General features: G+C 38.0%; 1 protein-coding gene and 1 pseudogene across 1 annotated transcript; both read right to left on the bottom strand.

The window, feature by feature from the left end:
- Positions 1 to 15,910: 15,910 nt before the first annotated feature.
- LOC147465939 (uncharacterized) lies at positions 15,911 to 16,944 on the bottom strand. Its single transcript, XM_086522817.1, has 2 exons — positions 16,811 to 16,944; positions 15,911 to 16,541 (listed from the first exon to the last, which is right to left on the bottom strand). Exon 2 carries the CDS (start codon positions 16,413 to 16,415, stop codon positions 16,014 to 16,016), a length of 402 nt encoding a protein of 133 aa, XP_086378943.1. The 5' UTR covers positions 16,416 to 16,541; positions 16,811 to 16,944; the 3' UTR covers positions 15,911 to 16,013.
- Positions 16,945 to 17,065: 121 nt separating this feature from the next.
- Positions 17,066 to 17,447, bottom strand: LOC147465938 (uncharacterized; annotated as a pseudogene).
- Between the last annotated feature and the right edge of the window lie 1,326 nt (positions 17,448 to 18,773).

The raw sequence follows: 18,773 nt of genomic DNA, 5'->3' as shown, positions 1-18,773 counted from the left end.
AATTTTTCCTTGTCTGCCCATGAATGTGCACTTTCCGAGATTTAAGTAAATCCTATAAAGTCTACATTTTTTGAATACCTTTTTGAGGTGTTCAAAATGATCAGTCCAGATTGATGAATGTACACATACATCATCCATATATACTTCCAAGAAATTCCAAAGATATTCTTTAAAAGAATGGCTCATCAATCTTTGAAAGGTGGCAAGAGCATTAGTTAACCCAAAAGGCATAACCCGATAGGCAAAAATACCCCATTCAATTGCAAAGGCAGTTTTATATTGATCTTTGGGATCAACCAAAAGTTGATTGTATCTTGAAAAGCCATCTAAAAAGTTGTAAGCTTATTTTTCTGCAACTCGTTCCAAAACATGCTCAATGATTGGAAGAGGAAAGTTGTCTCTAATGGTAGCTGCATTCACTTTCTTGAGATTCAGACACACCCTTAATTTTCCATTTTTCTTGGGTACTACCACAATTGAAGACACCGTACCGTGCGTTCAATTTCATAAATGAATTGGGCCTCCTTTAGCTTTTCTATCTCTTCTTTGATCTTTCTGGTAAATGTCTCATTATAAGTGTCTAGCCTTTGTCTGCTTGGTTTCACATCATCTCTCATAGGTATGGTATGTTGACAGATTTTTGGGTCAACACCCTTGAGATCCTTATAAGACCAAGCAAAGATATGTTGGTATACTTTCAGTAAGCTTAAAAAAAACTCTTCTTCTTCTTTAGTCAGGTTGTTCACAATGTAGGCAGGTCTAGGCTCCTCTCCTGGTTCGCGGTCAGATCTATCCTTTTTGCGTTTTTAGGTCCTTGGTAGGACTCGCCATGTTTTTGTAGTTCCCTGATAGGTTGTTTGACTATGATTTTTTGGTCTTGGAGAGTATATTTCTTATAATGGGATGGAACATTCATTACATCTTTACCTTCCTCCTCAATGGTTTTCATTTTAGTTGTATATATCTCCTTTAGAGCTTTCTTAACTCTTGATACTTCTTTCTTCGTTCAACTCGTGTCATGGTTGAATTCTTGTCTTGGTATTTAGGCTTTGCTTGAGTTTCCTTCCTTGTTTTTCTCGATGTTTTTGATATTTCCCGCTTTTCATTTAAAGGATATCTACTAGTGAATTTGTCTTTGACACAATCATGTGCATCTATCTGCATCAGAAGATGTGTTCTACTGGAGACTGATGGGATAGGTCTAACTTTCAAGTTTCTGGTGTCTCTTTTTCTTGTATACCATTTATGTCATCTCGGTTTCTGGTTTGGAAAGTTAAAAAAAAATTCCTCCCCTCCTTTCGTGATTAGTATAGCTCTCACATGTTCTTTTTTTGACCCCGAATCATCTGAGGTAGCTGAATATTCTTCCAACTCATCTGTTGCATCATAGTAGAGGTATGAAAAGACTTGTTGAGCTTTCATCAAGTCCTTGGATTCTTGAATTTCATCTTCGATGTGAACTGTTGATATCATTTGTATGGGAATTATGTCATAGACATCCTCATTTCAAAATTGAGTAGGCATAGATGTATTTACACATACATCCATTGTTGATAAAATTTGAGGCTCCACACATCCAAATAGGTGTATCTTTGTTCAACCAAGCTGGAAGCCTAGTTTCAGCCGAAGAGATTGAATCAAATTCTTGTATGGGCATTTTCATGACATCTCTATAAGTGTGATCTTTTAGATTGACCATTTTTATTGATCCCACTTGCTTCAAGTACAGATAATTGTTTTCCCAATCTTGAATGAGTTGTACTTGTCGCATGAAAGGTCTTCCCAAGATGATTTCATAGAGTTTCTTTTCAAAGTCTACTATGGCAAAAGTGTGTTGATATTCAATCCCACAGGAATTAACTATCACTTTTTCAAGCAGTCCTAAGGGTCTTTCGATGTGTCCATCATCCAATTGCAATTTCATTTGAGTTTGTCTAATGGCTGGTTGTCCCCAGGATTACCATACTACTTTTGTGGCTATGGCTATGCCTGCCCCACTATCCAGTATTACCATGGTTTCTATATTATTATATCTCACTGGAAGGGTTGTGTTTCCTTCTTCCCCTTTGTGGTATTCTCCAACTTTATTCATTGGAACAAATTGAATCTCTTTGTTATCCAATTTGTAAGGTCTCCACCTTTCTAGCTGCAGAGGGATGAAATCAAAGTTTTAGATGGAAAACATTGGACTTACAAACAGGTAAAACGCTATTTCAAAAGCAATTAAAAATGGTATTTCTAGAATCTTAAGCACAACAAACCCCAGGCTAGAAATTTTCAGATTTAAATTCGGACAAAAACTGACATGGCTAGTCCTTCCAAAAGATTCAATGTAAATTAAATTATTAGGAAAAATTGAATGGTTGCAGTAATCATTTAAGCATAGACTTTACTAAAGGCCTCCCATATATTTATCAATTAAGCAAAAGTAGGTCAAAATATAGCAGAGTTGATATTTTCAAGCTGGCAGGTAATGGGAGGGGTCATCACTGACCTGCAAGGGACACAATTAGCAGTAGGGGGCGCCATCTTGAGCTACAAGAAACTGCCATTTTCAGCCTATGAGAGCTTATAAATAAGACCACTTGTGTGACATTTTAAACAGACTCAGAGTCTGTCCATTTCTCTCTCACCTAGAGAGAACTCTACTCAAAAATCACTAGAGAGAAAAACTCTAGTTGATTAATCCACGGTAATTAGCATTAAACCTTTTTTAATTAACAATTATGCTAATTTACTTATATATTATTAATTAATCCAATTAATTAAGAAGATTAAACTTACTTACACTCTAAATTACTCTCCTAATTCTTAATTCTTTGCTGATTATTTAGATTAAGCTCAGGAATATTAAGCTAATTAATTATTAAGCTATATTAGGACTGAAATTAATCATTTTAGTCATAAATTAATGGTAATTATAATAATTAAAATTAGATTGATATAAGATAATTATCAGAGCTGTATTAGATTGTTAAGATGCTAGGAAAATTATCTCTTAATTGTTTGATTAGTTTTTATAATTATTTAAGCAGAATTTAACTATTTTTAAGGAAAAATTAAAAGGGGAAATTATCAAATTAGACTAAAAAGCTTTTAAATAATTTTTAGAGTTAAAAAATATCTAAGGCAACCCATGATAATTAGATTAACCATAGATAATTAGTTTAGCTAATTATCATAGTAGAAAAACATTGTTTTTAAGGAAAACTTAAAGGAAGAAATTAGCAAATTAAACTAAAAATATTTGAGATATATTTTAGAGCTAAAACACATCTTAAGGAACCCATGATAATTAGCTTAATCATAGTTATGCTAATTATCTTAGTAGAAAAATAAATTTTTTAAGGGTAAATTAAAGAGAAAAATTATCAAATTAGATTAAATAGCTTTGAGATAATTTTCAGAGTTAGAATACCTCATTTAAAAACCATGATAACTAGCTTAACCACAGATAATTAGTCTAGCTAATTATCTTAGTACAAAAAAATTGGTTTTAAGGATAAATTAAAGAGGTAAATTAGCAAATTAGATTAAATAGCTTTGAGATAATTTTTCAGAGTTAGAATACCTCATTTGAAAGCCGTGATATTTAGCTTAACCACAGATAATTAGTTTAGCTATTTAGTTTAGTCAAATTATTCTAATTCTAGCTGAAAATTAAAGGAGAAAATTAGTAAATCATGTTATATGATTACATGCTAATTATCAGAGTCAAAAACTTAGTATAGATATTTTTAGTCAAATTATTCTAATTCTAGCTAAAAACTAAAGGGAGAAATTAGTAAATCATGTTATATGATTACATGCTGATTATCAGAGTTAGATTACATGATAAACAGGCCGTGATAATTATGTCAAGGTTAGAAAATTAGTATAGATATTTATCTATGTCAAATTATACTAATTTTAGCTGAAAGTTGAAGATGGAAATTAGATAATTGAGTTGGAAAATTAAAAGATAATTATCAGAGGTCACAAATATCGTTATCTACTTGTGATCAGTATACCATAGTTAATTAGTGAGTTTAGAAAATTATAATTGACCAAAAGTCCTATTTTTAGCAAAAGATTTATTAAAATAAATAGACTTTGCAGTCAAAAGTTTTTAGGAAAATTATAGTAAGTGTAAACATGTGATATAAAGTTTAAGAAATAAAATATTTAAGAGAAAATAAATAGAATAAATATTAAGCTCAAAATAAGCAGATTCCAAGCTTAAAATTCGATGGGGAAATTAGAAGAAAGATATAGAAAATTATAAGAAAATTAGGAGAGCTTAGAAAACCCTTAGGGAAGCTATGGAAAAAGTTATCATGCCTATATAGGCAAACAAGAAATTATTAGGTCAAGAATTTACCAATTAAGACTATAAATTTAACTTAGATTTGAGTAAAATTGAATACAAAGGTTAAGTCTAGCTTTTGGATAATTTACCTATTGATTAGACGTCCTTTTAATTTATAAGGATAAGAAGTTATGGCACTTAAAAGGACCCGAGCCAATCTTACATTTGATGATGAGGGCAGAGCTCTAAAAAGAATTAGAGCGTCACACAACGATGAAGTTGGGCCTAGTAGTAGGCCTACGGAGGAGAGTCTTCAGGCGCCAGTGCAGAAGCAGATGGCCGATCAATCCTAAGTGGGTTTTCCATTATTTAATTAAGTATTTAAATATTTTAAGTTCTTTTATAAGTTAGCATTGCATACGTAAGTAATGAGTAAGAATCAGAAAAGGAATAATTGACCAAACACGGAAGGTAACTTATTTGTTTATAATGTAGGAAAGAATTGTTTGGGTTAAAACTGGTTGAATTAGGAAAGATATGATTGATCATCCTTAAGATAGCTTGTTGCAAGACACCTTCGACTCCTTGGTATAAATTGATGATAATGATGGCTTTCCAGCCACGGATAAGTTGGTTATCCCCCATGAACAATGAGTTTCTACTCCGTGTCATGTCTTGATGTTTCTACATAAGTTATGATACCGTTTTTATCCTAGGGGAGCTGCCCGGTTGTATGGGCAACTGGTTTGGTGTATGGGCACCCCGAACCTTGGGTGGGGGTTTATCCACCCCGGATTGTGAATAAGGAATGGGTGCCGTTTTTTCACCCTTAGGTGATCTTGAGACAAGAAGAGTACTGGTCATGGTTATTATAGACAGTGTTTTGATTGACAGTACCCTATCTAAAGTTTAAAGATGTCTGTTTTCTAAAAGAATGCTTTCAATGCTATCTTTAAGGAATTACAGTGACGGAAAGTTAAAAGAAACTATTATTTTTAATGTTAGAACAATGTGATAGTAATTAAAAAACAAAAGGATCATGTGTGAGTGCGGGGTGATAAGTGGGGATTGTTTAAGGTTGTCAATCATGGACGGGTGGACCTAATTGGTCAGGTAACTTCTTCACTTGGAAGAGGAGTCCACCAGCGGCGGCTGTGCCATCACATCTATTAGGAAGAAAAAAGCGTTAGTTGAGGATACCTTAGCCCAACTTGTGGAAGTTATAGAGCCGAAATAGTTTTGGACTTTTAATATGTTGTCCCGTTTCCACTGTGAGACAGGACTAGGTCTTCTTCTAGGGCTATAGACCCAAGCCATTGTCAATGGTAAAGGTCTATTCCTTGGATTTTTCTTGTTTAGAGACTTTGATTTTTATCAGACCTAGAGACCTATCAAGAATCCCATTTTGTTTTTTGGTGTTGGCGGGTTGGGGACCTCACACAATTTGTGTTTCAATTTTCCCAAATTCTTTGTGATTAGCCCCAATATCCCCACCTTATCTAGAGTTTTTTTGTAGATCATTCCATAAATATGGTCTGATTTTTAACAGTTCTCCTAAAGCAAGAGGACATTGAATGGATGTAGACATGATTGAATGGATATTGTCTACCTCTGGGTCTGTTCTGCTCTTTTTACCTGAGTGGTTTTACACACTATGAATTCATCTTCGTTATCTCCCAAGTAAGAGGATAGTGTTTTCAAAGTCAATGGTTTAAACATTCCTGAAGCTTCAGATCCGCAATCCCCATACAAGGATTGTACATCCATATCCATATCAGGAGGTAGGTTGTCTAACCAAACTTTCTCTATAGGAGCTGACATCAAAGTTAGGCTCCCATCATTAATCTCTTTAACTTTTTCCCATAAGTGTCCTCGCCAATCTTCTTCTACAAATGGAATTCCGACTAAGGCATCTTCGTTGTCCGGCACTATAAGTTCTGGTTTTTCTTTTTCAATGTGGGATTATACCACCACTTTGGATTTTTCTTTACTGGTTCCTAACACACAAGCTCTTTAGGTTTTGCCGTACTCTCAAGCTTGAGTTTTTGTTTTTTCAGCATCTCTTGAGTAATTCTTCCCAAATTTTGATAAGCTTCAAGCTTATCTACTTCCATGTCTGGACAAGGATAATTTTTCCATTTGTTTTCCATATTTTGGCCTGCTTCAAGTCCCGCTTGGTAAGCTTCCCAAGGCTGCATTGATTGGCTCAAAAATTTTGTCTACCAAAACTCATCCTCTAGATTTCACGGTGGTTTCCTTGATTTCACTTCCAATTTCTTTCACCTTTTCCTAGAAGTAATTCTTTGCTTTCTCCTTGACTTCAGCTCGTTATTTTTGTTTCCTCATCTCATACCTTTTGTTTCTGCTTCTCTTGGTCTTTTGAGAGGAAATTTTTGTATTCTCAAAATCATCAGAGGAGTTATGTTTCCTTTTCTTAGCCTGAGCTCTGATGATTACCTTGATTGGAACAATTGGTTCACTCTCGGATGAGCTACTAGGTATCACTTGGACTACGTTCACGATTGTTTTACCCTTGTTTAAAGGATTTTTTGGATAATCTTCAGGGAAGTGTCCTCCCTTTTTGCAACATTGTATGCAATAAGCTTCAACTAGCTTGAGGTTCTTATCAGGCTCTGGGAATTCATTTTTCCAATGATCATCTGTACCACAGTTATGATAGTTTCTAGTTCTTGGCTTAATCATGGATATTACTATAGGAGGTCTAACACCTTGATTAGCTACATAGTATATCGGTGCAAAATCTGGTGTAGTATAAGTCACAGGCTCTTCCATTGGTGGTGGATGTGAATTATACCAATCTCCTTCTACCATTATTGTAGATGGACTAGGCTCAGCATAGGGTGTAACAGGCACTAGTGCTTGTTCATCTATGACTCCCTATGGATGCATGTACTTTACAGGCACTACATTATGTTCAGGATATGGAGGTTGTTGACCCAACACGAGTTGAGGTCTTTTCATACCCATCGATGGTATTTGAGCTGGGGCCATATTAGGTTGATATATGTACATGGGTTGTCCTTGTAGCCTCATAGGCAGTATTGAACATTCCTATCATACTTTGGTCGGTAATAGCACTCATTGGTCTCATAGTTGGTCCATTTTCCTTCGATTGCACACTATTTCTGCGCTTTAATTGGTTGTCCCTGCTAAGGAATCCCTTGATCGGTCCCCTCATAGATGCTTTTTGCATGTTATTTATCATGTCGTTCATCCTTTTGAGCATGTCTTCTATGGCTGAAAGTGGTGCTGCAATAGCCGTTCCCACTTGTGTTGGTTTGGTGGATGCTTTTTTCTCACTTTGGTTATCCTTAGGGATATCTTCTTCATTGAAAATATCACAATTGTCTCCTAAGTCAATAGCATGTGTGTAAGGTCTCTAACCCCGATCAAAAGAGCACCATTGCACCTTGAAATGAATATAATGAAAAAAGTTACTATTTTTAGCAGTTTTTTGAATTCTGTCAATGCCATGATGTTTAGAATGTTTTAAAGCTTCTAAATGTGAATTAAAATATTTTTTGTAAAAAAAATCCAAAAATAGTAAGTTTTTGGTCACCCGACCCATCTAGTTTTAACCTTCTCGAAAAACTGCACCCGTACCCCGAATTTGAAAAAAATGCATTTTCGGATCTCGAGGGCTGCTAAATATGGCAGGTACTCGGGCCGGTACGCCATAGTTAGAGCTTGCTATAGCAATTTTCGGCATCAAAATCCGACTCGTATGATTCGCTTTAGCCTAGACCCAAATTTTCCCAAAATTGTCCGGGGATGCTCCGGGGGCCCGAGGCTGTGTAGGAACAGGTTCCAGCTCAGCTTTAGTAGCTAGGGGGCGCCCTCTTGCCTTGTGGGAGTCTTGGGAGAGTTTCTAAGCTTGCTACTAAGTGTGAGAGTCAGTTAACCAAGCCAACTGGACACTTGGTGGTAGGCAACTGAACTTGCCATGCTTAACTAGAGAGGCTCCCAGATGCAAATAGCAACCCAGATCGATTTTCAACTTGAGGAGGCCTATTTAAAGGTGTGCTCACACACACACACACACACACACACACACACACACACACACACACACACACACACACACACACACACACACACACATGCTCACACACACACACACACCCAGTATACACCCACACACACCTTGGGGAGGTGATGCCGGTACACACACAGTTTTTGAAGGAGAAGCAAGGAGGGAGGTGCTGCTGAAAAATTCTCATCTTGAGGATTCATTAGATCAGAAAAATCAGAGGATTCTCAGTCCTTAATCACGATAATTATGGTTTAATTACGGTTCTTCTTAATTCTCATCATTACTCTCTCATAATTCTCGTCTACTATGCCTACTTTTAGCTATAATTTCCAATAGCTTCTCTCTAAGTTTACATAGCTATACTCCGTTACATAATCATCATTCAATTAGCTAAATTATGCAACCATTCATCATCCTTAATCAAGGATTAATACATGATTAGGAAAGATTCTCTCTCTAGGCAGCATAGTTAATAAATTGTCTGCCAGTAATAAAGTAGATTTGATGGAATTCATTCTTTTATCATTCAATAGTATTGTAATTAAATTAGATTCAATCTTCTCTCACATTAAAATGTGATTAAGGCTGAAAATTAAACCGTCATTAGGCAATTAAGAAGAGAATTTTCTATCACACATGCCTACGGTAATTCTGCATCTTCAAATTGCTCTAGGAAAGTGATTGAACTCGCTTATTTCATCTCTCTTGTAAAGCAATTAGTAAAATTCTGAATTTCTTAATCATCTAAGCCAAGTGATTAACATAGAGCTAGTTCCCATAGGGCAAGTAAAGAACTATCCATAAAAATTGCTAGGTCTCGAAGAAAAAATCAAAAATCTTGCATAAAGTGGATTCATTAATGATTCTAATGTGCCAATTGGTTTGTTATGATGCTCTCGGACTTTAGCTCTTTTTCAAGTTTATCATTTAAAGTAGTGAGTAAAATGGCCCCGGTTAAGAGAACTCGCTTCGGTGGTGCCCACGACCGCGAGGCGGGAACAAGCAATGTCAATGAAAAGGAAAAAGCTCCCATGGACGAACAAATACTGGCCATCTCACGGGCCATTGACGAAGAAATGGAAGAGGTAGGTCATAATTTTATTCAAGTCGTTTGAATTAACATTGCACACGTTTAGTTAGGAATGAACATATCCCCAAAACATGTTGGAGAAATCCGACGGAAACCTCGGCACTGAACTCATTTGTACATTTAAGTCTAAAGTAGGAAAGAAATGATTGATGGATATACCGTTTGCAATAGGAAAGAATGTCTGCTAGGGAAAATTTAGCTCGCCATGTTCATTCTATTTCCAATGTTGAACTAGTCCTGACCCCCCTACTGATCACAGGGGGCAGAGTTCCTCGTTAAGGGCTCTTGAATCCACGACTTGCTTTTTATGCGATGGATATCCACAACATGCTTTCTATGCGGTGGAAACCCACGTCTTTTTTTCTATGCGGTGGAAGTGTCCATGTCGTGCTTTCTATGCGGTGGACATACCTAGTTGTATGGGCAGCTAGGAGACAATGGGAGGAGTAAACTCTCGCTGGAGGGGGAATGTTGTACCTCCACAACATTGGAATTTTAATGAATAAGTTTGAGTAGAATTTTTACTAGAATACTGTCTTGGTGTTGTTTGCAATACTGGTTGAAGGGCTGTCTTAACGAACAATGTAATTCGGAATTAATTAAGGAATGTTTATGTTGAACAATCATTGTGGTAGTAATTAGGTCACACAAAGAAGTGTGAGTGTGGGGGTGGAAAGTGGGGGCTTGGCTCAGGTTGCCAATGCCTATGGGATGGGTGGTCCCAATTGGTCAGGAATCTCTGTCCCCATAGTATTCAATTCAATATTAGTAATACTCATTGCCCCTAGAGCGGTGAAATCTCAAGAGTACGTGCCTCTAAAACATGGGGAAAAATGCACTCGGGGTTCCTCTCCTTTTGGAAGGTGGGTCTTAGGATCGCTAGATAGCTTAAGTACGCTCCCCCTGCAGGGTGGAGCTAGATCTCATTGCTAGTAGGCTCGAGCTCGACTCACTTTGTGATGAGAGATCGTCCGCTAGCTGAACCCTGAACCACTTTGTTTGCTTCCACTATAGATCTAGTGGCCACCAGGTTCACCACCATCAGATCCGCTATTTGATATGACGAGGTGGGGACCTCACAATCTGACACACACTCTTATAGGGTCGTATGCTTCTTGCTATACATTATATCATGAAGTTCTTTGTTTAGCAGTCTCTCTTGAAACAATGATACTAGTCTTTCCTCTGCAGGTATCTCTAGCTCTGGGCATCTTGCAATGTATTGTTTCATTCTAGTTGCACAATCCCTAACATACTCACCTTGTTTCTATTTGAAGCTATAGATTTGAGCTACCGTATTATGTTTGATCCCCGTTTTGGAACATGAAGCTACAAATACTTGAGCTAATGTATTAAAGTCCATGATTGACCTTGGTGGAATGTATTGGAACCATGTTAGTGCTTTTCCTTCTAATGTCATTCCAAATCCCTCGAATTGAGTATGGAAATCAAATATGTGTTCTGCTCTTACCACTTGCTTAAAGCTTGCTAAGTGGTCATATGGATCCCTAGATCCACTGAATTTTCTGACCCGTTTCTGAGAATCAACTGGTCTGACACGTCTATTTGGTTCAAATCCCGGTCTCTTGGCAGTTGATCCTGTTTCGAGTCCTTCAAACTCAGGTCTGTTGGAAATAGTGACTCATGTAGACCTGGACTGGCTTTAGTGTCACCTGGTTTTCTTCATGATGAGGTGGTTTCTGGTTTTTTAACATTACTCTCAAAAGATCTCTCACAGAGTTCATCTCTTGGAATAGTTTCTGGTCCTTGGTCCAATATCCAATCCCTTATGGAGTACCTTGATATTTGGTTTGTTCCACCTCTTCAGGAGTCATCATAACAAAGTTATTGCTATAACAATCCCTAAACAGGTAGGTTGGTAGATTTGTTGAACCCTTGTCTTTGATTTTGAAGATATAAATGATCTTTATGGGTGTTAGCTATCCTGATTTGGCGTGAGAAGTCCATAGAAGATCTTTGATGTTTCTATCCTCCCAACAATAGACTTCAATCATAGGATTGTCCGTGCTAAGCCGTTTCAAAGGCTGCAAATCAACTTGATTGTATTCCTCAAATTCTAAAGTCGGTGGTCCTTCTTTTGCTGCCATATTTGGAATTATGGTATTTACTTCTAACACCCATTTGTTTATCACGTCAGGGTTTTTGACTTGTAAATACTGAGTTTCGTTTTTATCCATGTACATTTTTCCTTGTTTGTTTGCCCTGATTTCCTCTTCAAACTCTATGTCATAGTCATCAATGCAAATGGCATATTCTTCATTAGGATCCAAGCAAACCTAAGCTCCATGGCGATTAGTCTTATAAAAAGAGAGTATATGCTTATAGCACACTGTCGTTCCAGTTTTTGAGTGAGTCGAATAGGAAGACATTTCAGATGTTGATTCTGAAAAAGTGTCTGAGACTTCTTCAAGAATAGTGTGCAAGTGATTGCCTTGATTCACACTTTCTTCGGTGGATACTCTACTACCGGTCTCTCCAAATATGCCTTGATTTGCTAGTATACAATCAGATCTAAGGTTCATATAGACTTATGAAGCCCTGGATAGAGTACTTACCGTCGAATGACTTGATTGCAACTTCTATCAAGGTTTCAAGTCCTTGTGGGCAACCTGATTCCTATATCAGTTTTAATCAAGTTAGCTATTCTTTCACAAAGACTGTATAATTCTTGCTAACTATTGTGACTGGTCTATGTGTATCACTTCAAATCGAGCTAAGTGAGTTGGCTGTTGAGACTTTCAGATTCCACTTTTGCAAAAAGCCAAAGGACTAATCTACAACCTAGAAACTGAGTAAACATGTACTAATTTGGATCTGATTGAATCCAAAATTGCCCGGTGACCTTGTATTACGTTGGTCTAACACTGTACAAGTTCAAAAGTAAAAAATGGTATCTCTGTGTAGCAGTAGTAAATAACCGCAATTATTACTTTTCTCAGTTTTTTACACTTTTTGGCTCGATTTGCCAAGTATACAACTTGTTAAGGTCTCTAGATGAGTTTCACTAAGTTTGAACAAAATTTGTTCAAGTTATCAATTGTTTCGTGTCCGCAGACTCAGTTTTCAAGAACCTGGCTTAAGTCTCACTTTTGTGATCCAAATTTCACCAAAATTGATTTGTGTGGTCTAGTTGACATGCTTGACCTTGTGATATACTCAAATGTGCAAGAATATCAATTTTTGTAACAGATGTAAATAATCGTGATTATTTACTCATGTTATTTTTTTGCAAGTTTTTGCAACAATCTTGACACAGATATGTTAAGCACTTTAACTTAAGCTCCCTAGCCAAGTTTCATCAAGTTTGGATAATTTTTGTTCAAATGGTCAACAGTTTTGTGTCTGCAGACTGACTTTGCAATTTTGGCCACAATTTTCAATCCAATGATCCAAATCTTACCAAATTTGATTTGTGGGCTTAATACAACATGCTAAAGCTAGTGGTATGTTGACTTGGTCAAAAAAGTAGAAAAAAGGGACATTAGTAAATAATCACGATTATTTACTTCTGATAAATTTTTGTATCTTTTTGATCAACTGAGCATGTACACATGTTTATCACATCAATATAAGCCTATAAGTCAAGTTTCATTGAGTTTGAACAAATTTTCTCAATTTACACTCAAGTTCTCGAAAGTCAATATAGAATTTAGTTCTTTTCTAGTTTTTGGTCAATTTGGTGATCCAAATTCTATGGGCCTTTACAAAAGTTGTTTGTACACATGCATAGAGTTTCTGGTATCAACCTTGGTCACTTTTGAGCTGAACGTAAATAATCATGATTATAACTTTAAGGCTAAAATGAACACTTTTTTGAACTTTTTCCTTTTCATGAGCATAGTCAAGTCAAAACTTAATTTGGCCTAAAATATCACGAAAAAGTAAATAATTTGAGCTTTTGCAAACTCTTAAAATTTTTACCTCAATGTGTCCTTGAGCTTACCCACTGGTTCTTACAACTTTTAAAGCATACTCTCCAGTCGGATTGAGTGGTTGACAGTCTTTTGGTACTACTTCTAGCCGTAGACCTAAAATTCTACAACCTTCACATAAGAACTCACAATTGTTTCTTTTGGAGAGAGCAATGTTTTGAAATCCACCTCAGATTCTACTTATCCTACTCCTAGTTTCTACTGCAATGGGGTTGTGGAAAGTGTCCACAAACACTCGTTTTCTTGTTTTTTATGGTTTTCTGAGCCTTGATCTTAAGATTTTTATTGTCCATCAATCATTCTCAAAATCCTAATCTAATTCTACAATCTTGCAATCCTAAAGGTACTTATTAACAAGTACGACTTACTTCCAAGCTACCTCTACACATCAAAAGACGACAATCTTAAGCTATGCCATTTTTAAAAAGAAAGTTTTGACTCTAGGAGAGCTTAGAGAAAGTTAAAGGATAACTTCACAAGATGCTCGTGTTTTTTTCTAGTTTAGGTCTCTTTGATCCCCGGAAGTCACGCCAAATGTGGGACGGGTGTCTAACCTCACTCCTATCTTATTGCAGACGTAGCGAGAACCACGAATATAATTGTCAATCCATGGGACGAAGCTGACTTGACTAGTGCATAGATGCTACAAGAGGTTTTCAATCTCTTGGAAAACAACAAAAAACTCGCATCTAACTCAGGCTACACTCAAATGACAGAATTCACCAAAAGCTAATCGCTCATCGGCCAACAAATCACATCCGTTACAGCATCAAACGATATCCAAACATCACAAAACTTCTAGGATATGTTTATAAGAACTAAGTACACATGCTTATAGTTTCAAATCTCACTTTAGGTCAAGTGAAAAAATCACAATTATTAATAGCAGTGAGAACCCAGAATGCATGTAAATGCTTAGCAATGATACCCCAATGCCCACCTATACTTAGTTTTTGATTTTGTAGCTACAAAATACCGTGAAATGCTTATTCAATGCGTAGAGCTTTTCCCGTGACTACAATAATGGGACAAGCGGGGAGGGAGTAGGAAGCGCAAGAAGGAGAGAAGTGAGTGCCGTTAGCTCACGCTGTGTATTTCATTATTCAAAAACTTACAAAAATTGGCTTTTATACCTTAGCCAAGGTTTTTGGTGGTCAAAACTAATAATCTGGGGCTCTAACTAAAGACAGGTTGATACAATTTAGAAGCTTGTAGCCATGGTTCATCAATTACAAATTTTATCTGGAAAGTAGAAGTTACAATATTCCCGATTCATCAAAATAATTAATTGTTTTTACAATGAGAGCTCCAAAAAATGGTATTCGAATTAGCTTGGTGATAACAATAAGAAAGGAAAATCAAAGGCTTCCATGTTGAAGACAATAACCTCTATTTCAACAAAACCAACATTGTATCCCAAATCATGGTAGGCTCAAACTTCAAATACTATAGGAAGTTCATGATATATCTATTGTAGGATATCTATAATACATTAAAACTTATGCTACTATAAGAAAGAGTTTCTTTTGGCCAGAATTAAAGTGTGATGTATTGAACTATGTTACAAGATGTTTGACATGTCAACGTTGGTGCAACCAAAGTCAGTCTGGGCGAGAACGCGCTCTATGCCAAGCTATGGGTACTAGCAGGTACAGGACAAAGGGCAAAGGCCAATGTGGAGGACTTGGGTAGGCAAATGATAGTGGAAGTGTATGTCTAATACGGTTTTTTAGGCCAAAAAGGTCCCAAAATGGTCTAGTGGGGGTGACAAGTAAGGGTGCTTAAGATGTTGATTTGGTGCTCTAGAATATGGTCTTCGAGATGCTCTATGAGCCCGTCCAGACGGCTCGTCAAACGGGATCCCGGTGTGAAAGTTATGATTGTCCAAAGATGGAAGGCTTTGCAGATCCCCGATGGGTAGGACAGGTACAAACGGGTGGCGAAAACTAGGATCAATGGATACGCATGTCAAGCTCGAGCTGTGGAGCATGCCGGTCTTTTCGGATTGCCATTCGGAGCTCAGACGAGAAAGTTATGGCTTGAGGAATATTTGTCGGGAGTCGGGTATGCGCTCATCGGTAGGCGTGTTGATAGAAGTTTTCTTGAGCTTTGTAGAGTTCTAGAAAGTGGCATGCAATATGGAAAGTCAACTGGAGTTTATGGCTCGCTGATCAGAGTTGTGGACGTCAGGATACGTCCAAGTCAAGCTGGCGGACAATTGAGGAAAAAAGATGGATCGGGTTTTTTTCTAGCGTTATGGGTCACCATTCGAGGATGCGATACATTTGGACATGGCTTCAATGAGATGGAATTTGGTATGGTAGGACCAAACGGGTAGCCGACAAGCATGTGCAAGTAAAAAGCACCGATGCATGGAAGTGAAGACTAAAAACCCTTTGCTTGTGAATTGAAAAAGAAAGGTAAAAGGGTGGCCGGACTCAAGGGGGGAAGAAGGAAAAACAAGGTGAGGAGTCACGATGGCCTGCAGAGATGATTAGTAATTTTTTGTTTAAATATTAATAGATTCCTCTCATTGCAGCTGAGAAAATGCTTACTTCAAAGGCAGAATAAAATCTAACCCTGAACATGAAAATTAAAATGTGGAATTCAGGTGCGAGAGAGAGGTCTTCAAAGATTGACAGAGGTGGTATGGGGGATGTTTGTTTTTCTGTCAAGACAATGCAACACAGCAAAGCAGACATTCCCAAGATAAGCAAAAGCAGACATTCCCAAGATAATGCAATGAGATATAATTTCATGGCATTGTACTAGCCAATGCCAGCCTCCAAGGCCAACCGCCTTCTTCACAACTCCTTGCAGGCCAACTAGAACAGATTTTGTTCGATTATTGCCTATCACGATGACCTTGGTGTGGCGCGGCAGCACAGACAGCTCCTCATCAAAGCCCTCGTCGCTCGCACCCCCTGAGCACATCACCCCTTCCTCACTTGCACCACCTCCTTGCCCATACATAGCTCTTTCCTCTGATCGCACCTCCTCCATCTCCATCTTTGTGGCCATCTCCATCATCTTTGAATCAAGTGCCCTTCTTAACAAGAGCTCCCAATATATCTCTCCAGAATGTTCAAATTAGCATTGATTAAGCCCCAAGAAGCCCCCCGTGGCCACTAGAAATTATGATTCAATTGGTTTGAGCTGAAATTAAGGATCCATAATTTGTCATACAGCTGAATTGGAAAGCGCACAATACAGAATCGGCTTTGTATGATGATGATGATCTTGGTCTACAAGGATCAAAAAGAAGATTGAGCTAAGCTGAGCATCTCAAAGACATGCGAATAAGGTACAAGTCTTGGATAGAGAGGTAGTCTAAAGCTTGAAAAGATTTAACTCAGCAAGAATGTAGGATATGCGTGGGTATAAAATGCCAATATGCTTGCCTGATCTGATGGAGTTGTGCTTACCTCTAGACCGGTGCATGTTGGAGAGAGTGCGCGTGTGTGTGTAGCGAAGAGAGAGCTTGCACTGTGGATGGGTCTGGTGGAGCCATGAGCTTGGGGAAGGTGGCCTTGGACGACAGCAGGTCTTTGCTTGCCGTCTTGTCGGGTGCTGCAGAGACAAGAGCTGCAATGGATAAGATCCAAAACGCTGCCCGCCGACTCCTGTCCACAGTCAAAAACGCAGCAACAGACCCTTCTTCAACCACGAGCCCAACATTTTCAGCTTGCATGGCAAGCTCGCCAAAGCACGCGCTGCACGACAAGCAGCCGCCCTACCAGCTTTCGAGGAAGAGACGCAGCCGTTAAGGATGTCAACATGCCCTCGCACATCCAACTGTGAAGGACCTCGACGCCCGTTGTCAGCAATCTGCCGCTTGGAGCTCCTGTGACCGTCCGTCTAACCTGCATCGCCCTCTCCATGTTTTCTCTTGTGGCGCTTCTTGCCACTTTGTTCCTCAATCTTTCTCTCCATTCTTTTATCCTCAGTTTTTGAACCAATGATTTGTAATGCATCAAATGCTCCCTGTTGCACCTTGCGATCTGGCGACTCCAAAAACGCTTCAGACAGTGCATGAGCCCTTGCAATGGATCTTTTGCTCATCCTCTCAACTTGTGTTGATCCTCTCCCGTGATCAAAAAGCGCCGAGCTCTGATACCATGTCAATTATGGGGGCTGAGGGTTGCTTATATACCAACCTCAGCAAATTGCCCTACCCAAGTTTTGGACAAATAAGTAAAAATAAATACCTAAAGCCAAAATAAATAATGGGTTCACATTGGGCAGTTCACTTGAGATGCCTAAACTCTAACACGAAGAGCATCATCTGCAATGAGAAGGACATTATATAGTTGATACTACTAGGTGCACTGACTCCCCATGGCCGAAGAGCATCATCTGCATTGAGAAAGACATAATTATACACTTGATACTACTAGGTGCCAACACAACCACACTCACACATATAAATTTGCAAGAACATCCTTGAAAGAACATTGAAAGCCAAGCTTTTGAGCACCCTCGAATAGCTCTTGATTGATTAACCCACATCCTGAAGCACCCAAAATGAAGTTAGACTTCGCTACGATTAACCCAAAACGAGACCTCAAGAACCTTGTTATATTGAATTTTGCTCATGTCTAGAAGGCTTGGGAATTTTTGCTTCAGTAAGAGCAACAGGGTCTTTGCCTTATCGACCAACCCTTCTCGTTTCTCCAAGTCAACGGCACCATCCTTTGGGGTTCCCATGAAGACTTGGAACTACTCCTTCCAACCTTTGCATTCACTTGAGATTGTCTTGTTTGAAGCTTTCTACACCAGGTCTGAGTTGCTGCTTCGACACGATTTACCATCTCCAGAATATTGCAATTGTGGTTAGCATCAATGGATGGAAGCTCTAGAAATCCACAACTTTTAGGAACATGACAATTACATCAACTTTCAAATCAAGAAGAATAGATTGCCTGCCACTTTGAATGGGTAAGAAGTAAAGCACTAACCAAATAGAAAAGCAAGGTGTTTGAGACAATACCAGTCCTAAAAGTTATGCATGGTAGACAAGAAATGTCATGTGTTCAATCTTGACAAAGTGTATGTAGTCTGCATGAAATTTATGCCTTATTTGTAATGTAGAAAGCATGTTGTTGAAATTTATGCTTTATTTGTAACGTAGAAAGCCTGTTTTTGAACACATAAAATTGGTGTACTGATCCACGTGTTTCCAAACAGTTCACTTGGGAAAACCCTCATCAATGCTCTTACATTCTTGCCTTACTAATGAGGGACTGCTATGACATTAAGCCAATCAAATATTTTTCCAATTTAGTTTTAATAAATTCAGAACTCTAATTTTCATTAGCAAAAAGGTAAGGCGTCGCTAGGGCAGGCCAAAAATTGTTTTCTAAGTTGATGAGACTAATTTATTGAAAA

The sequence above is a fragment of the Adiantum capillus-veneris genome, chromosome 1 (genome assembly GCF_014529385.1).
Source record: "Adiantum capillus-veneris isolate H3 chromosome 1, ASM1452938v2, whole genome shotgun sequence".
Classification (NCBI taxonomy): Eukaryota; Viridiplantae; Streptophyta; class Polypodiopsida; order Polypodiales; family Pteridaceae; genus Adiantum; species Adiantum capillus-veneris.
This window is presented reverse-complemented; position numbering and strand designations above follow the sequence as displayed.

Bases quoted from the DNA above. Each gene is read 5' to 3' on its own strand.
- LOC147465939 (XM_086522817.1), bottom strand. From the start codon at position 16,415: ATGATGGAGATGGCCACAAAGATGGAGATGGAGGAGGTGCGATCAGAG.